Raw genomic sequence first — 21,103 nt, 5'->3', positions numbered from 1 at the left:
ACATGACCCTGCCAATAAAGAGATGACATTATTAACAAAGGCTAAAGTCTGAGTCTTTCTACTTTCTAAAGAACATTAAAATTATTTTTATTTGGTACGAATTGTGTTACACAAACTCGAGAGAATATCAGACGAGAATTAACGTATATTCAATTCTTACCATAGTCTCGTTCACACTAAATCTCTCACTTATCTTTGCGATCTATTAGACATTTGATATTATATAAATCAGGTTTTGTTATTAGTAAAATTGTTAACATAATCATTGAACGATACGTCAAATTTTATGTAGCTAAATTTAAAATGAAAAATTTAAGAAAATGAATATGATTAAAATATGTTTTAAAAATCTTAGCTATGCTGCAATGTTCTAATTATTTAAAACTTTCATTTTAAACCTAGATATATAAGATTTGATGTGTATTTAATAGTTAAATTATTGATTTTAGTAATAAAAGGACCTAATTGATATAACTTCGATAGTTTAGGATGTAATTAGAAAGATTTAAAGTTTAGGTACTAATTTAAAATGATGGGTATAGTTTGGGATGTTTGGTGCAATTAAAGAAAAAAAAAGGTCGCTTTCTAAATTACCGCTAAATAAACTGAATTTTATTTTGATCTATTTTCCGATCGAGAGAAAAGAAAATAATGGGGAATACGTCTTGCATGTTTTGTACCTGCGTCAAACAGGGGAATATCGGCGTGGTGGAGCGGTTTGGCCGGTTCGAGAAATTGGCGGAGCCTGGCCTCCACATATTTAATCCTTTCGCCGGTCAGTATCTCGCCGGCATCCTTTCAACCAGAATCTCCTCCCTCGATGTTCGCATCGAAACCAAAACCAAGGTAAATTGTTTAATTCACCAGCAATTTCGATTGCATACATGATTCCGTTTATCCTATAAGATTATTCGTAGCTAGAAGAATTTGAATCCAATTGATCTTAAATTTGTGTTTTAATTTATTTTTTGGTTTGGTCATGCCACGATATCGTTTGACGGTTTTACTTCTTGTAGGAGAAGAAAAAGGAATGGATATTTATGTGTGTGTGGAAAGAAATTTTTGAATTTTAGGAATTTTTATTTTTATTTTATTGGTTCGAACTCCAAATGTATTGAAATAATATTTTCGTTGGATTTATCAGTGGCAGATCTTGACATTTGATTTGATCTTCTTTTGTCTAATACTATATTCGAGTTTGTCGACTCTTTTGTCTTTGTCTACACGAGATAGAGATTGAAATGGTGTCATTTCACGTCGGTTAAATTTTGGATTTGTATATGATTTTTCTATATAAGTTGGCTCCTGCAGTAACTAGCTAAGATATGCATTGAAAATTAAAAAGGAAATGCAATCTTACTGAAAAATCAAATGAAAAGAAGAAAAGTTATAGTCAGCTACAAAGAGGGAAAGGAAATCGTTTGATACTTGGTTGGAGACTTAAAGTGCTATTGGAAAAGCTAGAAAGTTGATTTAGCTTTTGTTAAATTTACATAATTTATCATTAATGGCAAACCTTTTTGGTTTTTTTTTTTAAATAACATAACTAAATTAATTACATAGGGACATTCTGAAAAGAAAAAACACTCTTTGACTTATCAGTTTTAAGGATATCTAGAATAACCATAAGAGAAAGATCAAAAGTCTGTAACTCTTCTTTTTTAACCAAAGCTAGTTTAGCTAGGCAATCTGTAACTTGATTTTGTTCTCTAAGAAGGTAACGCAAGATCCATTATTCTTTTGAGACAAAATATTTTGTATTCGTCTAATCAAACATTTTTAGTTTTAATTTGTGAATTCTGATTAATTAGTACAATAAATAAACAAATTGCAATACGATTTAATCACAATAAATTCTATGAATAAAGTTAACAAAGAAAACATGTCATGAAATTAACAATTTTAGTTTCAGAAAATATTTAATATGTTTAATACACACACACGTAGACACATATCCATCCCTGAGTTCTGTTACTCTTTTCAGAAGGATCAATGGGTTTGAAGATGAAAATGTTGCATATTTGTAGGACAATGTGTTTGTGCAATTGCTTTGCTCGATTCAGTACAGAGTGGTGAAGGCACATGCTGATGATGCATTTTACGAGCTGCAAAATCCCGATGAACAGATCCGGGCCTATGTGTTTGATGGTAATTTTCTTTGCTCTTCTTTTCTCATATCAGCTTATAAATATATTATGCTATTCATTTATAATTTATCCTTCCCCGTTCTCTCCCTTCTATTTATTTCTGTGACTAAAACGTTTCATTCCTTGGGGTAGTTGTTCGAGCTCTAGTTCCTAGAATGAATTTGGATGATCTCTTTGAACAAAAGGGTGAGGTTGCTAAAGCTGTTCTTGAGGAACTTGGAAAGGTAATATGGTGCATTCTTTTTCTCAAATTCACCCTCATTTAGTTAATTATTCAAGTGTCCTCAAATTATGTGCATAAGACATTTGTATGATAGACACATTTTGGTTTAGAAACAGCTGAGCTGGTGGAAAAGATCCTCTAATATGTCAGTGGCCTACTTGTTCTTTCAATTTGTGTGTGTCAAAAAATAGATGGTTAATGAAATACATACATACCCTGCATTATACCGGTCCTTTTGGCTTGCATTTTCTCAGAGTATGAACGCCTAAGGAGGAAGCCGAGAAGGGGAACATGCATTTTTCTTTTGTAAACTATGAGATTTCGGATGCTACATGATAGAAGTTATGACTACTTCCTATCTAATTGCACTAGAACGAACAATTATGTTTCCATCCGAATTATTATTATTTTAACTTTTCTCCATCTTTGTGCTTGCTATCTATCTTCTATGAGGCTTTTCACGCATGTACGGAATCTGAACTTATGTATCAGGTGATAGGAGAATATGGATACAGCATTGAGCACATACTGATGGTTGACATTATACCTGATCCTGCTGTGCGCACGGCAATGAATGAGATAAATGCAGGTAATATATAATTTAACACTGAATAATATTCGTACTCCATCATCAATTATGGTTCTTTCTGTTTTTGCTACAAGCATGTAAAAATTAAAATCTTGTTAAAACATAGGAATTACCCCCTAAACACCAGTTTTGTTGAGAATCATGTCTGCCTAAGCTATGAATGTAAATGATGCAAACTAGAACATGCATGGTACCGAGTAAATTCAACGACCATGAGCCATTCATCTGAAGTTGAACAAAGACTTTAAAACTTTGAAATGATTTTGTCTTTTACCAGCTCAAAGACTTCAGCTTGCCAGTGTGTACAAAGGTGAAGCTGAGAAAGTGCTCCAAGTTAAAAGAGCAGAAGCTGAAGCCGAATCCAAGTACCTGGGTGGAGTCGGTGTGGCCAGGCAGCGTCAGGCAATCACAGATGGGTTGAGGGAAAACATTTTGGACTTCTCTCACAAGGTGGAAGGCACCTCAGCCAAGGAGGTGATGGATCTTATTATGATCACACAATATTTCGACACGATCAAGGACCTCGGCAACTCCTCAAAGAACACTACCGTGTTTATTCCCCATGGACCTGGTCACGTTAGGGATATTGGTGAGCAGATCCGGAATGGGCTGATGGAGGCATCAACTGCTCAAATAAATGTTGAATGAATATCAAGACAAAACAATCTAATAGGTTGGTATTTGTGTTTAGATTTGTTATATTCATTGCGTGTACATTGCAATTGCTTTTGATGGACCTTCGGCTCAGTCTCTGCAGGCCGTAGTGACCCAACTTTTCTTGCCATTGGCTGTCGGCTGCAGTTGCAGGTACGTTTCTTGCATTTCAGTGTCTTGGGCCAATGGCTAATTTTGGCTTTTAGAGCTAAACGCATAGCTTATAATTCTGTTTCTTTTTCCGAAGAAAATAAATTCCACAATTAATTTTATGTAATATTCTATGGCTGATTGAATTAATTTTATGTGATGTATGTAACTAGAAATGAAATAAAATCGTTTTTGTCCATACTTGGTAGGGGAAAAGAAAATTTCTCACTTTCTTTGTAAAATATTAAAACAAATTTATATGTAAATCACACTTGTGCATGATTTCAAGTTTAAGCATCTCAAATTATTGATCAAGACGAATTTGAGCATTGTAATACTTGATTTGAACAATTTGTGAACTTAATCGAGCTTTTCATTTTAATATTCTTTTTATTATGAAATTATATTTTTAATCTTATCATATAGAACAAGTTTAATCGAGCTCGAGTAGCTCCATTAAGTCTCGAGCTAAGCTTGAGTTTAGAAATTGGTGTTGATCAAACTCGAGCCAAGTATTGAGCCTTGAATGTTAAGTCGAGCTTACGCTTGTTACTATTCGAGTTCTACTTGACTCGATTGCAACCCTAATTGGTATACTGCCAATGAAATATTTTAATTTCTCGAGTAGGCTTTAAATAAAACATGTGTGATCTCTAGAAACCTATCTTGAAGAGTCTAAAATCTCCAATTATATAATACTAAATAATTTTCTGATATCAAAATATTATTTCTTATAATATTTATATTTTAATCATATTTAATTAAAATATTTATTATTTAAATAATAATTCAGGTTGAGTTGGGCCTATCTAAATTACAAAAGATTCTGTCCAATAGTGGTCCAATATGAGCGAGACCTATTAGATTGAACAAAAGTTTTGAGTAAATTCTTTTAATCTGCAAAATGAATGAAATCCTAAACAGCATAACATAATTACATAGGAAAAATCCAAAAAAAAGAGAGTAAATAATGAGCTAAGACTTTTTAAAATGTATCTATACTAACATTAAAATAATTAGGATAGATTATTTTAGTTTATGTCCCTCAATTTTATTTTATTTTATTTTAAAATTATCAAATAATATGTTGGACCAACATTTTATTTGTTTTGTTTTGGTCATCATAAGTATGAAAGTGTTTATCTGTGAGTCAAATGAAAAATGTTGTCACAACTTTTGAAATTCAAATCCATTTCACCAACTTAATTAAATTGAAAATTTTATGATTCCATATGATAAGTAAAAAGCAACAAATTTTGGTTAGTAGTTAGAAACAATGAACAACCTAAAAGATATAAAGGTAGAAGACGACAAACCGAGGTGGTTAAGCCCTAAAATAAATAATAATAAGCTCTACAATAATAATATTCCATTTTGTTTTAGCTTTTCAAGAAGCTGGTAACCAAAATGTCCCCACTGCTAATAGTTATCATTTACTAATTTATTTGTAGTTCTTTTTTTATTTATTTTTATGGTTTAAATTTCACTATGTTTTTTTAAATTTATTTTAGTTTAGATTTTAATATATTTTTATTATAATTTTTATTGTGTTTTGTAATGCTTCATCTTAATTATAATTATGTGAATTTGTACTTGTAACCTATAAAATATTGGTAAATTTGTTAATTATATGTTAAAATGATATTTCAATATTTTATAAACTAATACATTATTTTTATTTTATTTTGTTACAATAATAGATTAAATGTAAAATTGTTTCTGAAATGAAAATTCATGTAAGCTTTGTTGTAGGGATGTAATTAAAACTTTTAGGTCTAAATTTAAAAAAGAAGAGCATGTTTAAGTATGAAATAAAAATTATACTTCATTTAAATGTAATGAAAATATTAAGATTTATATATAAGTAAAAACAATAGTTTATATATATTTTAGATAAATCTCAAAATTATACATAAACTTTAATTTGGTGTAATTATACATTTAAACTTTGATTGTTGTTCAAATGTATATATGGAACTTTAATTATGATTTAATCATACGCTTTTAAATAAATAAGTAAACAAACCAATTTATTTTTATTTTGGCCATAACTCCGAATTCGTGGATGATATTATGTGCTACACTCTCAAACCCGCATATTTTAAATTGCTGCAATAGTAAAGATGTTAACGAAATTAATACTCGATCAGTCATGTCTATCAAAATTGGTCTAATTGATGATCCAATTGATTCAACCAACACCGTAAGGCCAATTAAAAACCATTTGAATCGAATTTAAGCTAGTTTAAATATTTAAATTTGATGTTATAATTTATAAAATGAACTATTCACGTTTAATATTATTTTAATTGTAAATTAAAATTGTAGTCCGCATTTGAACCTACTTTCCTGTAGGGTATAAAAAAAGGTTGGGGGTAAAATGAGATTTACATTTTAACTGTTAAGCGGAAATTAGGTTTAGGTCCGGCAAAAGCAAGATATGGAAGTTCAATCAAAGCTTTATAAAGTTATTTTTAACCTCACAAAGTCAAAGTAAAAAGGGCTTTTTGGCCCATAAAATGTGGACCAACGTGAAAAACTGTCTCTACTTTTGGAAATTTTCAATAAAATAATTAAGAAAGGTTTAGGCGTTTTGAAAGGGAAAAAAGAGTGTGTAATCATGAAATTAGGAGAATATAAATTATTTTGTTTTGTAATGAGTATGGATCATCATTATTACTATTAGTAGGTAAATATAGTTGGGAGATTGGTAGGTTCTACACTAATATTAATTGAGGTTTTTATTATATAAAATCAACGAATTTCCTTTTTTCAATTTAATAAAAATAATTACCTGTAACACTTATTTTTATTATCAACTTCGTATCTTTCAAATAAAATTTTAGGTTTGAGTCTAATCGAAACTCAACACTTGTTTCAAAAATAGAAAATTTATATTTTAACTCTAAATTAATATTTGACATGATTTAATAATTTTTTATAAATATAAAATTTTAAACTGAAAAAATTATATTTTATCTTTCATAAAAATTTTAATTTAATTTTCACCCTTTCCCAAAATCTTCTAACTTTAATATATTTACGAGATACCCTAAAAGCTAGGGGGAATGAAAACCCCATCTAGGCCTAATGCCCACCTATCTTTCTTTAATTTCAAATCTCTCCAAATCAATGGGTGTTTTAAAGTTTTATTTTCCTTTCCCTATATCGGATTAAAATTTTTTATTTTTTAATTTGATTGATATAAGAAGATCTGAATTTAAGTGTGCTGAATTACATTATCCTCTTATTTAAAAGTTAGAAAGAGACTATGAATAATTTTAGGCATTATATAATAAAAAAACAGATATGATAAAATTTATAATAAAATTAATATTTTAAAAAATCCTCATGACAGGATAATAAATATTAGTATTCAGTAATAGTAAATGTAGATCTCTATTATTCAATTATTTAGATAATGGATAATAAAAAGCAAATTCATATAATCGAATTTATTGATTACAAAATGTTTATAATTTTGATTTTATGTATTTAAAAATACTAATGGTTTCATAGTTGAATTTTGTAAATTTAGATACCCGAAAAATATTAGAAATTTTAAAATTGATTTTTTTTTACGGATAGAAATAATATTTTATTTAAATTTGAAGATGAATAGTAACTCTGAAAATTTTATAGATAATTCAAAATTAAAAAAATCTAACCTCTGCCATTCCTATTCCTAGGGCTCAAACCGGGTTTGCAGTATAACAGTCATTTGAAAATTAGAGCATAGAGAGAAAGATTAGACTTTAAAGCAACCAAAGAAAGAGGAGAGGGGGATGGTCCACAAAATTATGACTACCAGTGGCAATACAAATCAACATCATCTCACATTACAATTATATGGATCTGATTCTGCTTCAATTTCAAAAACAATCGACAACCATATAAGTGGGTAAAAAGAAAAAGGGGAAGTAAATTGGTAAAATTATCATGGAGACCCTTATATTAAGAGTTGGATTATATTTTCCCCCTCTACTTAAAAAAATGAGCAAATTAATCCATGTGTGTTAGACTAAAAAGCAAACCGGATATTTTGTTAAAATTTCTATCTATATATGATGTTAAAACTAATCATTATACATTAGTACAATTATGGCATGCCTCATGTATAACATTGAGTTTTCTTTTAAATAGTACAAATAAATGATATTTTTAATACGAATAATCAATATGTTCTTTAATCTAATAAACAAGAGTTAATTTGTCCCTTTTTTAAACAGAGAGGACAAAATACAATTTGACCCTTAATACAGGGAACTCCATGATATTTTTATCAATGATAATATAATAATCAAGAAAAGAAATGATAATGAAGTTCTTTACTAAGTATTTGAACCAAGTTCGAATCTTGCAGTTAACATTGTTAGGAAGTGTTTAACTAAATATCATCCTCAACTCATACAGTTTTTACTCTTAAAGCGTAGAACCGATGAAAACAACTGTGATTATACTGAAAAAGACAAAAGAAAATTAATCATGGCGTAACATGAAAGTGTCAAGATTCTTTGTATAAGAAAGAGGGTCCTCCTCTTTGTCCTATACTTAATGATTATACTTTTCTTCCCCTTTTATCAAAGAAAAAATAAATAAATTAGTGGAATGAACAATAAAAAGGCCATACCATAGGGGTATAACCAAAAAAAAAAGAAAGAAAAAAAGCCGCCTCTGTAGTTGGTGAGCAGTCAACATTACTTGGCCTTGCCGACAGCTGCCCTTATCCCTCCCTAAAAATTCAAGTAGTAATGACCAAAACATAAAAAGGGTTGATCCAAAATATGTAATATCTTCAGTATTTTTGTTATTAACATGCTGGTAACTACGTATGAAGTTCGATTTTATACGGCTTTACCATCAAAAGAGGCAATGGTTTTTGAGTGTTTAGCAAAAAAATTTATCGTATTGTCAATCAATGGTGTATCATGGAGAGTGATACAGAAATTACTAAAGAAATGCATGTATGTACATTTAGGGCTCGTTATTGACTTACCTTTTTCGCGTATTAGTGGCACTGTTGTCATCACCTCGGATGTACCTATACGTGCATTAGCAGTCCGTTTGAATGCTTAAACATGCCGGAATGGACATCCAGTGATTCCACTTTGAAGTTGCTGCAAAAAGTCTCTTTTTGTTAAAATTGAATAAAATCTCAGTCTAACATGCACACGTTTCCTTCGTTTCTCCTTTTTCTAGACTTCTAACATGGTTATACTTAATTTTTTCCAAGTTCTTTCATATATTCCAAGGCTCGTACCCTCATATCCATGTCCCAATATACACACAAACACTTCAAAATCGGAGACATATAGTTTTAAGTCAAATATGGCACCAGGATACCCTATGAGCCAGTCTTAATTTTTATATGTATGCTTATATACATTTATTAGATTTGAGATTTTGACATTTTCATATTGTCCCTAACAATATTCATAATCCATTGCAACGTGCATGGATACATACCACTAATACCAGTCAATAAAGCTCACAGAAATTTAAGAACCAGCAAAATCGGGTCAAGTTCGTTGCGATATCTCTATCAGCCATCGTGTACCTCCTAAAGCCGACAGTCCTCTCTTTGCTTCCACTTTGCTCAAAAACTTTGTAGCAGCTATCTAACCGATAACCCTGTGAAAAAATTTCAATATTCAATCTTAACATCAAAAAATTTGAAATACAAAGGGTCCCAGCTAGAAAGCAGCAATGTCACCATAATTGGAATGTTTGAAAGACAAGCTACCGAAAATGATGGAGATTAAGCTCGCCAGTAAATGATAAAAAAATCGAATAGAGAGAGAGGAGGAAAAAGCCGTTACTTCTTACTTTTTTTCCCTTGACTGTGACAAGACAGACATCCACTCTCCTCAAGGTGGGGGCTCCTCCACATTAGCAAAACCAGACAACCTTGGTTACACAGTTGAGTCATATCAGCAAGTAAGTGCCTTACAGCAACAAAGATATGTTCCCGAGTTCATCCGAGGTTGACCCTTTTTCGAGTGGAAACTAAAAATCTGGTTCACCACAAGCTTCAACTGGTTTTTTGCATATCTGCAGCACCAACAATGATACTATTAAATGCCAAGGCCTATTTTTGCAGTAAATCATAGTCCAAACTTGTTTTTCACTTCTTTTTCTTCAACAAACAGTCAATATGCAGACATTAGTTCCGATAATCAATGATTTTTCACAAATGCAATGGTATCACAAACTGATGCTCCGATCAAGAGTCGGTTTTCACAAGATTCCTTATCCTTTTTGGATTAGATATACAACAAAGACGCCAACTAGGCACTGGCATACTAAGTTTTCAAGATACGAGGCAGTAAAACGGATCAGCATCGTTCTAGGAACTTACTGATGTATCATAACAACACAAATATGGCTAGATCATCCTTGTACCGATTCCAGTTTGGCTTACTAGATCATGAAAGTTCATACAGAAGATGAATGTACCAAAAGTAAAACAAACCATATATAACATACGGCTCGGTTGAATTCGGCAAGTAAAACCGAAGCTTACCATCTTCAAAAACTCATGAAAATCCCTCAAATTTTTTGCATTTTCATTGAAAGAGCATGTTGGGGCTTGGGATGACAGAATATTGGTTTTAGACCCCAAAAACTTGGAGCATACCACATTTAGAATAAGAGAAGCACCTTTAGGAGAAAACTTCATATCTTTATGAGAATTTTTAAATTGTAAAATATTCATATAGTCCACTTATTTTTCAACTTTTTTCAGATAAAGGCTTCTTCACATGAAACTATAGATAGTAACTGTCCTTCAAGCATTTAAAATATGATGATAGGAAAAAGGCACACATGTGCCAGGTTTATGCAACAGATTCTAGTACAATTCCCTTATATAATAATTGATAAAAAATTTTACATTGATGCATTTGACATGCAAATACATAGGCTACCATTGTATAACTTCAGCCATTGTTCTGCAGATAATCCCCATTCTTCTCTTACAAAATCAAATTCTTTATAAATATATAGAAGAAGATGATACTGTATTCATTCAGTCACTATGGACAAAAGAAAATGAAATCATGGTAGGACAATAAAGTGGTTATTTTCATTCAAATCATGCAATCATTGAAATTTCTAACAAACATTCTCTAGCTACTACATCACTATCTATATGTTTTTTTCCTGATTTTTAAATTGGAACAGAAGTGAAGATGGACAAAAATAAAAGACAATTGAAGAAAGAATTCGATCAAATCCTAAAGTTTACAATTCTACAAAGAGTTAAAAGAAAAAAAAGCATTACACTTATGGTGCATCTGTAAAGACTCCATTGAGGATGTCATCCTCACCGCCGATCATAAATAGATCCGCGTCTTTTTCTTCCTCGTTGGAGAAATCCCTCCTGCCGAGCTTCGAATGAGCTGCAATGAATATCATTTTTTGAGCCCTTTCGAGGCCTATCCGTGAGTGTCTGTGTACACAAATCCACTTCATCAAAGACCAGTTACGTTTAAACCCGCATGATGTTGCATGTAAGAAGATAAGCCTCACTGCAACCTTTCCCAATGATTTGTACTCACTAAGACAAGTTTCCCATACCAGCCTACTGCTTTGGGGGTTAGCGATCTTCAGTTTTCCGGTCACAGAGTCCCGTTGTTTAACTTGAACGGCTTGAGCATAGAGTGGTTCTAACCCTTCTGATCTCCATTTCATGAGCTCCATCAGTGCAACATGTGCTTCTTCCTTGGTAACCAAACGAGTTATGAGTTTATCAACATCTTTCTCTTGCTCGTGAGTCAAACACTTGAATGGTGGAAGGTATTTTCCGCTGGTATCCCGTATCAGGTAAAGCGGATCGAGTATAAATGCAGCTGACCATGCGGGGTGGTAGTTCTTTCTAAATCTCTTTTCAACAATTTTCTCAACAGGCGCTTCGGCAATGTTGAACTTGGCGCACCATTCCTTCACTTTGACCCTCAACTCCTCCCAAAGAGGGAGGCATTGCCCGATCAACGGCCTCTCCACCTCAATCTCATGAGCCATACCTCTGATCAACTTCACCAGTGCATAAACAGCCCCTAAATCATTCCAAAACCCTTCATTTTGGACAATACCGGCAACTTCCCTCGCAACTGGATCCTCAATACAGATCCCCTTGTAAGAATCGTCCAATACAACCATCTGAAGCACTTGTGAACAGTTCAATATGTCCTCCAACATTGCAAAAACATGTGCAAAGTTACTGCTGCAATGGCATTCGTTGAAAGGAACTCGTATCAACCCAGCACAATCAAGCTCCTGCATCTTATACTTTCGAAAGCTGTTCCTAGCTTGCAAGTTATTATTTACAAAATTCGCTAGCTTTAAGGAATTCTCAGTGACGGTCCTGAAAAGAAGGAGCTCTTTGCTAAAATCCTTTATCAAATTAATGAAACCTTGAAGCTGACAAGAAAGATTAACCATCCAATGATTCTGAATCTCCAAATTCTTCAATGCCTTCGCCTTATGATCTGAAACGATTCCTACACATTTCTGAACACCATTTCCCGATATCCCCATTACCGTCTCCCACAAAACCTCCTCAGCTTGCTTGGTACTCACCGGTCCACCGGTGAAGACCGCCTTCTGGTACAAGCTACTCCCATTCGGAAGATTAACACTAAATTTAACAAAATTCTCCTCCACACATCCAAAGTTACTACCACCACCACTACTACTTGTATAACTACTACAACAACAACTTTTCCTCTTCCATCCATCAGAAGCAACTTGAAAGAACATTGCATCCCTAATTCGAGCCTCGGATTCGTCCTTGGCCTCGTAAAACTTATTATCGAGCCGAGCACCGGAAAGGTCCCTTCTCGAAATAGCCGGCATCCCAACTTGGTTAAGGAAAGCTCTAAACTTTGGGTGTTCAAGGCTAGAAAACGAAACCGACCCACAAGACTCGTAGAACCAATCAGCTAATAAATCAAACGCAGAATCTATTTGACCCTTACTTAAAGCTGGACCAGGGGAAATTTTAGGACTCTTAAGCTTCTTAACACTATCTTCCAACATTGCTAAAGCACCTAAATCTTCTTTTCCACCAGATAAAATCAAATGATGTTGAGTCAACCCAACATTGTTGTTGTTGTTATCAGTATGACTCGTGTAACTCAGTAAACGAGTAGACTCAACTATAGCCAACGAGTTACTATTGCTATTATTATTGGTATCATGACTGTTATTATTACTTACTTGGTTTCGTAAAAGAGAAACAGCAGCTGAAGGACTTCGTTTACGATGATTATGATGATACGAAACCGAAGGTGAAGCTAATGAAGAGATAGGCAAGGGGGATAACGAAGGATTGGGTCTTAAAACAGAGCTGAAGTTGGGGCAAGTGCCGCGTTTCAAGTGCTCGGCGGCGGTCCTGGACGGGTTCGAGGCCGAGAAAACGGCGTCGCATAAGGAACACTTGAGTTTCACCGCTTTCGGTAGACTACTCTCTGGGTTCCGAACAAGGATCGGTTCGAGATGTGCCCAATACCAAGCTCCTTTGCCTTTAGTAGCCTTGGTTCGGACCGTGATGAGCCCTTCGTACCGTTTGTTGACGGCTTTAGCTGCTGGGTCTTCTGTAGATGAAGAAGAAGGGTCAGTTGGTGGAATAGAGATGGTGGAAGCCATTTTTGTTTTTGAGCTATAGAAAGTGATGATGGGGTTTATGAGGGAAACTGCTGTTTACTGGGTCACTTTTAAAGCCATAGCCATAACTGAATTACACACACACACACACACACAGAGAGCTTTGAAAATGGTTTTGATTGAAAATAGGAGCGGGAGAGAGATTGAAGAATAAAGAAACACTAGGAAGGGGTATAAATGTAGAAAGGAAAAAAAAAGGGAAGGGGGGTGTTCTATGCTTATGATTATAGTTGTAATGTCAAACTATTCATTCATTGCTTTAAAATTAACCCATATTGGATTAAATCGCAAAGATTTCGATAATTTTTAATTAAGATGTATTTAAAAGTAGTGTTCAAGAGTATAAATGAGATATGGATACTCATAAATTATTTGAGTTTTAACTTTTTAAAAATCGAATTCAAATTCGATTAAATATTGAGTCGAACTTAAACAATTTGAGCTATTGATCAAGTCAAATTCGAGCATTATAGTACTCAATTCGAAGAGTTCCTGAACCTAGTTAAGTTTTTTATTCTAATATATTTTTATTTTATGAAATTACATTTTTACCTTTATTATATAGAAAAAAGTTCAATTATGAACGAACTCAAGTGATTCGATTATGTATTGAATTGAGCTCAAGCCGGATATCGAATCCTGAATTTCAAGTTAAGTTTAAGCTTATCATTATTCAAATTTAATTCAACTCAATTACAATCCTAATAATATCGAAAGATTTTTACTCAAGATTTTATAATTTAATTCCGCTTTTAACTCCAAATTCAACCACATATATTATAGAAAACTTTAATTAAAAGTTTCTATTAAAGATTTTTAATCTTTTATTTTTTAAAACATTGTTTTTAATTATTTTATTATTGTTCTAAAATTGTTTATATTTTTGTTCTAATTATTGTCAACTTTGAAATAAAAATAATGTATTTTTATCTATGGTCTTTAAAAGTTGTGATAACTATTCACAAAATATTTCATTCTCATCCACTCCTTTTAAATTTACATTTATTACTGTTAACCTTTTATTAATATTTCATTTTCATCCAAAAATCTCTATTAATACTTTTATTCCCGTCCATTAACTCTTACCCAGGTAAAAGTAGCAGGGAGGTCCCTGTATTTAGGGATGGACTGCATTTCGGCCTATTTACTAAAAAAATAGATAAATTAGTCTTTATACATTTTGAAACGTGTGAATTAGCCCCTCCGTTAAATTTTATTTGTTAAATGATGACGTGAAACGTTCATTTAAATGGTTAATTACTAATTTGGTCCCTGAACTATAGCTAAAATATCATTTTAATTTTTTTATCTAACTTTTAGGTCGGAACCCAAAAACCATAGTTGTTTTACAAGACTTTCTTTCCTATTCTACAGAACCCGTAAAAATCAAAAAGGTTTCACATGATTGATTAAAGCCGTAAATAAAAAAATAAATACTTGATTGAAGCCAAAAAAAAAAAAACTAAATTTTTTGATTACTCACTTACAAATTTATCATGCTTTTGTTAATGTTCGATTTCATCTTTACCACTAATGCTTACAACTAAAAGGTACATAAAAATTTATTTAATGTTTATTTTCTTCTACTTTAGTGAATATTTATTTTCACATCTCTTGTACTTACGTATCAATGGTGTGTAATCACTGTTATAAAATTTCGATTACTAATTTTCGCATTTGTAAATCTTATTGTTTAATATCAAGAAGCTTTAATCTTTAAGTTATTAGGTTTAACAATTTTTGGGTTTTGAATTTTCAATATAAATTTCTAGGTTTTGAACAATGAGTTTATGGGTTTTGAAATTTTAAAAAATAATATTTTTAATTTATGGGAAGAAATAAAAAGATAAAGTAAAATTTTAATTTAAAATAAAACTCTAAAGTTGCCAACATGTCTCCAGGGGTGAAGAAGTAGCGAAAGAAGCTCATTGTCTTCTTCGTCACCAAAGAGATGCAAAATCGAAAGATTTTGTTTACTGTAAATGTATTGTTTATTTGTTTTGATTGTATTTCAATAGTAATTAAACCATGATTTTATTGAAATTGGTGCTTTTAGAATTGCACTGGAGAGCGCCTTTAATAGGTAAGATGTAACGACCCGATAGTCACAGGTGTCGAAAAATGTATTTTCAAGACTCCATTTTCGTAAAACGGTTTTGTAAATATTTATTAAAAATATTTATAAAGTTAGTTGTGTAGTTAATTAGGTTTTGGCTAGGTGAATTTGCATGAATTAAGAGTAATTAGGTATAAGAACTAAATTGCATAAAAGATGAAAGTTGAATTATAGATTAAAGAAAAGTAATGGGACTAAGTAAGCAATTAAACCTTATTTCAACAAGTGGACGGTAACAGTTATTACATGAACAGTTATTACATGTGTAAAAATAACATACATATGTATATATTAATAAAATATGTATTACTTAATATTTAAGTAAATATATATAATATAATAATAAAGTAAATATAATAAAATAAATTAGTAAATGTAATAAATAAAGAAAAGAATCGAAAGAACAAAGCAGAAAACGAAACAGGGAGAAAAGAAAGGAAAGAAAGAAAGGATAAACTTAGGTTTTAAGGTTTCAAGTTCAATTGGTTAGTCAATTTAGTTCATTTTCTTGTAATTTTATATTTTAGAATCCTAATATTAAATACTACCCGATCTATGTTGAAATTTTAGAAACTATTGAGTTTTTAAATGTTGACTATGTTGAATAGTTTGAGTATTATGGATTAAATTGATAGATTTTAAGTTGGAAATGAAAAAGGATTGAATTGTAGAATAAATTGTAAATTTTGAGTAATAGGGATTAAATTGTGAAAACTTCAAGATTTAAGAATTTATGTGAAAATAGGAAGTTGAATTTAGTCTAGAGTGGAATTTGCATGAAAATAAATAATTAAATGTGAAGAATAAAAGTTAGTCTCGGTTTATGGACTAAATTGGAATTTAGACAAATGTCGAGTAAAAAGTTTAAACATTCAATATGAAATTTAAATTGTATTGTATTGATAAATTTTAATTGTTTTAATTCCGTAGCTAACGTCGTACCGAAACTCTCGACTAAAAGGGGAAAGATAAAATCAACAAGGAATAACTCGGAATTTATGGTTTGTATTTCTATAATCTGAATTTAGTTGTTAATTGTTATAATTCAATTTAATGTATATGGTAAATGTTGATGTGAGAATTATTGTGTTTTGCAATTGAAATAGATTGATTTAGTAAGTGATGAATTTATGGAATTTATATTAATTGAATTGGTATATATATTGAATATATTGATTATTTGAATTGAAATGAATATTGGTTGTATTTGAAAAGTGAACTGGAACCTATTAACTGTATCGGGCTGAGTCGGATATAGATGGCATGCCATAGGATTGGAAGAGTTCAGGGATTTCTTCGACTTCGAGTCGATGAGACACTGGGTGTCAATTTATTACTTTAGATATATTCGATGAGGCACTGGGTGCCAATTTACTTCGATTTAGCCGATGAGGCACTGGGTGCCAATTTACTTCGGTTTAGCCGATGAGACACTGGGTGTCAAATTATCATTTCGAATTATCCGATGAGGCACTGGGTGTCAAACTGGTGTGTTTTTGTTAGATCCGTGTACTCGTTCGAGTCCGAGTCATGTTAATAGGGGTAATTAATTGAAATTGCATTATGATTGATGTTAGATGATATTGTATGTGAAATGAAAATGAGACGGTGAATTGAAATATGGATTGAGACACATGAATTGTGTATTCATGAATTGGATGTGGAATGAACAAAATTATTGTTTAAATGATATGTGTATTATATCGTAAAAAGCTATTTATATAGCAAATATGAGAATTGAGATATTGTGAAACAAATGAATGTGATATGGTTATTGAAATATTTAGATTGTATATTTGTGATTCATATTTTTTTTTTATATTCGAATTATAAAAATACCACTGAGTTTTACTCAGAGTATGATTTTGTTTTCCGTGCGCAGGTTAGGTACTTAATTTTGATCGCCGATTCATCATCCAATAACGATCCTGAACTGAAACGTGGTGATGTTTATCCTTTTTGTGTCGGCATGTACCTAAGGTGTCTAATTATTAGTCATTTTGTGGATTGATTGTAAATAAGATTATAAGTTAATATTGGTTGGTTATATATATAAATATGTGTTTATGTTTGAAGTCATATTATGACATGTTTAAGTTAATGTTTAAATGAACATGAAATAGGTAAAATAGATTAAATTTGGCATGTTTACAAGTTGGATTTGAATGATGTTCTATTGATATGTTTTATTGATATAATTGTGATACCTATGAGGGTACATTGGTTAGGCACCTAGGATGATTGTTATGACATGTTTTGGATACGTTTGATTGTGTTTTGAAATTATGTCTGTTTGATCGGTAATGCTCCGAAACCCTATTCCGGCGATGGATGTGGGTTAGGGGTGTTATATAAGATTAGTGTCTCATTACATTATATAGTTCTCATCAAATCAAGAATTTTATGGAAAGAGAACTCAATTTTTCAAAAATAAAAAAATAAAAACAACATGATTCACCAAAACAGAGCTTCTTCGAATGTAAGTTTTGGCTTTAATAGATTTGAGTTTGATTTTGTTTTAACATAATTTTTAATATTTTAAACAATTTATATCAATTTTTAAGATTCTTTTAATTTTTTAGAATTATTGTTAAGAAAAAACTTTAAAAAATCAAAATAATCTTTTAGCTATAGTTCAGGGACCAAACTAGTAATTAACCATTAACAGATAAAATTCAACGGATGGGCTAATTTGCACGTTTCGAAATGTATAAGGGTTAGTTTGCTCATTTTTTCAGTAAAAGGGTCGAAATGCATTCTACTCCTAAATACAGTGACTTCCTAATACATTTACCCTTTTACCCATAATATTTAAAAATTATATTAACTATCCATAATTTTATTAATATTCCATTCTTATCCTGATTATAACGTAGATTGTCGTATAAGCTGCTACATTAATACAAGTAATCTTTTAATAATTTAATCAAATTTTTTATCTTAATAAATAATTTAACTTAATTTTATAAACTGATGACCAAAATAAATTTTTTTTTTTTTAAAATTCATGATTATGGGTTGATGGTAAAATTCACTTGTAAGACTATTGGGGAGCCTCGTGAATCAATGATTTCATATTAAAACACTCAATGGAAAATGCTCTCCACTTTACGAAGCCACCTCCTTTGACGCTTCTAACTTCACACGCACAATAGGCTTCTTCTTTATTTCTTTTAGTAAATCAATTATTTTTTAATTAGTGGGTTAGAAATTTTTGTTCATTTTATTATAAAACTCATTTACTTTTATAAAGTTGTTCAGGATTACTATTTGATGATGGGATTTCATATAATTATTTTAAAATCTACAAGCACGATTAATTTTAAGAAATTAATTAAGAGTAGTTAATTATTTTTATTCCACTTGTGAAATTAATCACCACCACTAATCTATCGAATAATTACTCATTGTTTTTATACACTAAAATATGGCATTTTTAATCCATGTAATATTTAATATTAGCAATGATGTCATATTAACAATTCAACTAACTTTTCGTCTAAAAATCAAAATGACAGAAAAAAAAGAGATAAACATTAGGGATTAAATTTTAAATTGTACCATAAAAAGACAAATGAAAGAGGCAAAGAGCTATGGTAGGTCCATGTGGAAGAGAAAAAAAAGTCAAAGAAAAAAGTAGTATATTTGGTTGGATATGTGAGAGGGTGATGGCTCATTTTCACCTTAAAGAAGCAAATGGTGCTTTCCTAGCTCACCACATCCTCTCAAATCAATGACTTTTATGCCCCTTTTTTTTAATATAGTAAATTATAATTCAAAATTTTCTAAAAATCTACAAATTCAAATTTGACGATATGTTCGCTTATCAAATAAACCCTTTTAAGTCACTTTGGACACAATGGACCCATTCTATTTTGAACATTTAGATTATTACTTTCTTTGTTCCATTCAATTTAATTGATGGTTTAATTTTAATAAAATAAATTATTTTAAAAATTAAAAAATGTTAATCTATATAACCAACTCAACTAGTTCAACTTCAAGTTTAATCAATCTTTGTCTTGATTCCGAACAATTCGCCCAAAATTCAATTTATTTTTTTGTCCAGATCCATATACCAATCGATTCTTGGTACGACTGACTGGTCTAGTTCAATTTCACAAACCATGATTCTTAAATCTAAAGTCGTAAATTTACCATAATCAATCATTATAATTACATAATTGAATAATTAACTCGGTACAATTAATTAAACTAACTAGAATAAACCTAAAGGAATGCGCTAAAAAAAATCTAAGAGAAAACTCATACATTTATATAGAGTGCGACTTAAACCTCAAATCATAAAATTTAAAAAAAAAAAGAGATTACTTTGAAAGGAATACTACAACTATAAAGAAGTACAAGAACATGAAGTAATCAATGAGTAATGGTGATTACGGCTAGGAAAATAATCATAAAAAGATAATTAAATTGAATAATACAAAGATTAGGAATATTCAATTAACTAGTTTGCATGAAATTAATTCATTATCATCTTTGTGAGTAAAGACACATGCCAAGGAAAATAAACAAGGTCATGAAGCAAAATTATAGCAAATAATTTGGATCGGGTTTGGGTTTATATTTTATTTTCAATTCAGTTTTAATTATTTTATTATTTGAAAAATAAGATAAATTATACTAGTAGTCATCTAACTATAAGTATTTTTTTTTAAAATCTAACTATGAAAAGTTATAAAATGGTCACTTAACTATTCAAATATTTTTTGTCGAGAGTTAACTAACGTAAAATAGAAACACCAAAAAATCCAAGATAGGGATAACCAAAAAATAATCGAATAGTTAAATAATAAAAGAAAAAATTTATTAATAGTTGGGTGACTATTAATAGAATTTATACTATTTTTTATAAATTTATTTTTGATATTGGATTGAGTTTATATATAAAAATATAATATTGCAAGTGTTTTGTCTTTTGCGTTGCGTAAAGTGAAGGAGGTAAACTAAAAAGTACTTTTTCCATCATTGTTTTTTCATTATGAGGGCTGCAATAATAATTAGTTTTAGATATATAAAACAACACATGTTTTTAATTTTCAACTTTTTTATTATATATTATTATGTATTTATCTTTTGTAGGGTGGATTTTTTTTATACTATGAAATATTAAACAGTACTTTTGGACTGGCTTAATCTTTACGTTATTTAAGTTTGAAATTAAAATGTTATTTCTAGAAGAAAACAAAAAGTATAATTTCTATTACAACTAATAAATAAAAGTATGATAGGTTAAAAAAGTTTTTAAGAAAACGTAAAAAATCAATTAATTCTCTTCCCTGTCGTTAATTAAAATAATTGATTAATCTCTTCTATTAACGATTTTCATCATTGACCATGCTGACTGTTAAAATAAATTGATGGACTAACCAGATGATGGCACGTGATACCTTCTAGTTTAATCTAATATTTTTTATAAAAAAATTTTTAAAAAACACAAAAATGTGAACTTATAAAAATTATAAACATTATCAAAAATATAAAATTTCTAATAAATTCTAATATTTTATAAAAATTATAAAATTAATAATACATAT

At 30.5% G+C, this 21,103-nt stretch overlaps 2 protein-coding genes across 5 annotated transcripts; one reads left to right on the top strand and one right to left on the bottom strand.

Moving 5' to 3' along the window:
• Positions 1–641: 641 nt before the first annotated feature.
• Positions 642–3,962, top strand: LOC105765609 (protein PPLZ12). 3 transcript variants are annotated; one of them, XM_012584803.2, is made up of 6 exons: positions 642–846; positions 2,028–2,148; positions 2,280–2,371; positions 2,863–2,959; positions 3,237–3,632; positions 3,717–3,962. In XM_012584803.2, exons 1-5 carry the CDS (start codon positions 652–654, stop codon positions 3,605–3,607), a joined length of 876 nt encoding a protein of 291 aa, XP_012440257.1. In that variant the 5' UTR covers positions 642–651; the 3' UTR covers positions 3,608–3,632; positions 3,717–3,962. The 3 variants fall into 3 exon arrangements, with proteins under 3 accessions (XP_012440257.1, XP_012440256.1, XP_052480755.1); XM_012584802.2 differs by having other exon boundaries at positions 3,708–3,962; XM_052624795.1 differs by having other exon boundaries at positions 3,237–3,962.
• Positions 3,963–8,155: 4,193 nt separating this feature from the next.
• LOC105765608 (uncharacterized) lies at positions 8,156–13,626 on the bottom strand. 2 transcript variants are annotated; one of them, XM_012584798.2, is made up of 5 exons: positions 11,046–13,626; positions 9,590–9,814; positions 9,230–9,394; positions 8,760–8,880; positions 8,156–8,496 (listed from the first exon to the last, which is right to left on the bottom strand). In XM_012584798.2, the coding sequence occupies exon 1, from the start codon at positions 13,409–13,411 to the stop codon at positions 11,048–11,050; it is 2,364 nt and encodes a 787-aa protein (XP_012440252.1). In that variant the 5' UTR covers positions 13,412–13,626; the 3' UTR covers positions 8,156–8,496; positions 8,760–8,880; positions 9,230–9,394; positions 9,590–9,814; positions 11,046–11,047. The 2 variants fall into 2 exon arrangements, with proteins under 2 accessions (XP_012440252.1, XP_012440255.1); XM_012584801.2 differs by having other exon boundaries at positions 9,321–9,394.
• Positions 13,627–21,103: the final 7,477 nt, after the last annotated feature.

This window comes from Gossypium raimondii, chromosome 12 (genome assembly GCF_025698545.1).
Source record: "Gossypium raimondii isolate GPD5lz chromosome 12, ASM2569854v1, whole genome shotgun sequence".
Lineage (NCBI taxonomy): Eukaryota > Viridiplantae > Streptophyta > Magnoliopsida > Malvales > Malvaceae > Gossypium > Gossypium raimondii.
This window is presented reverse-complemented; position numbering and strand designations above follow the sequence as displayed.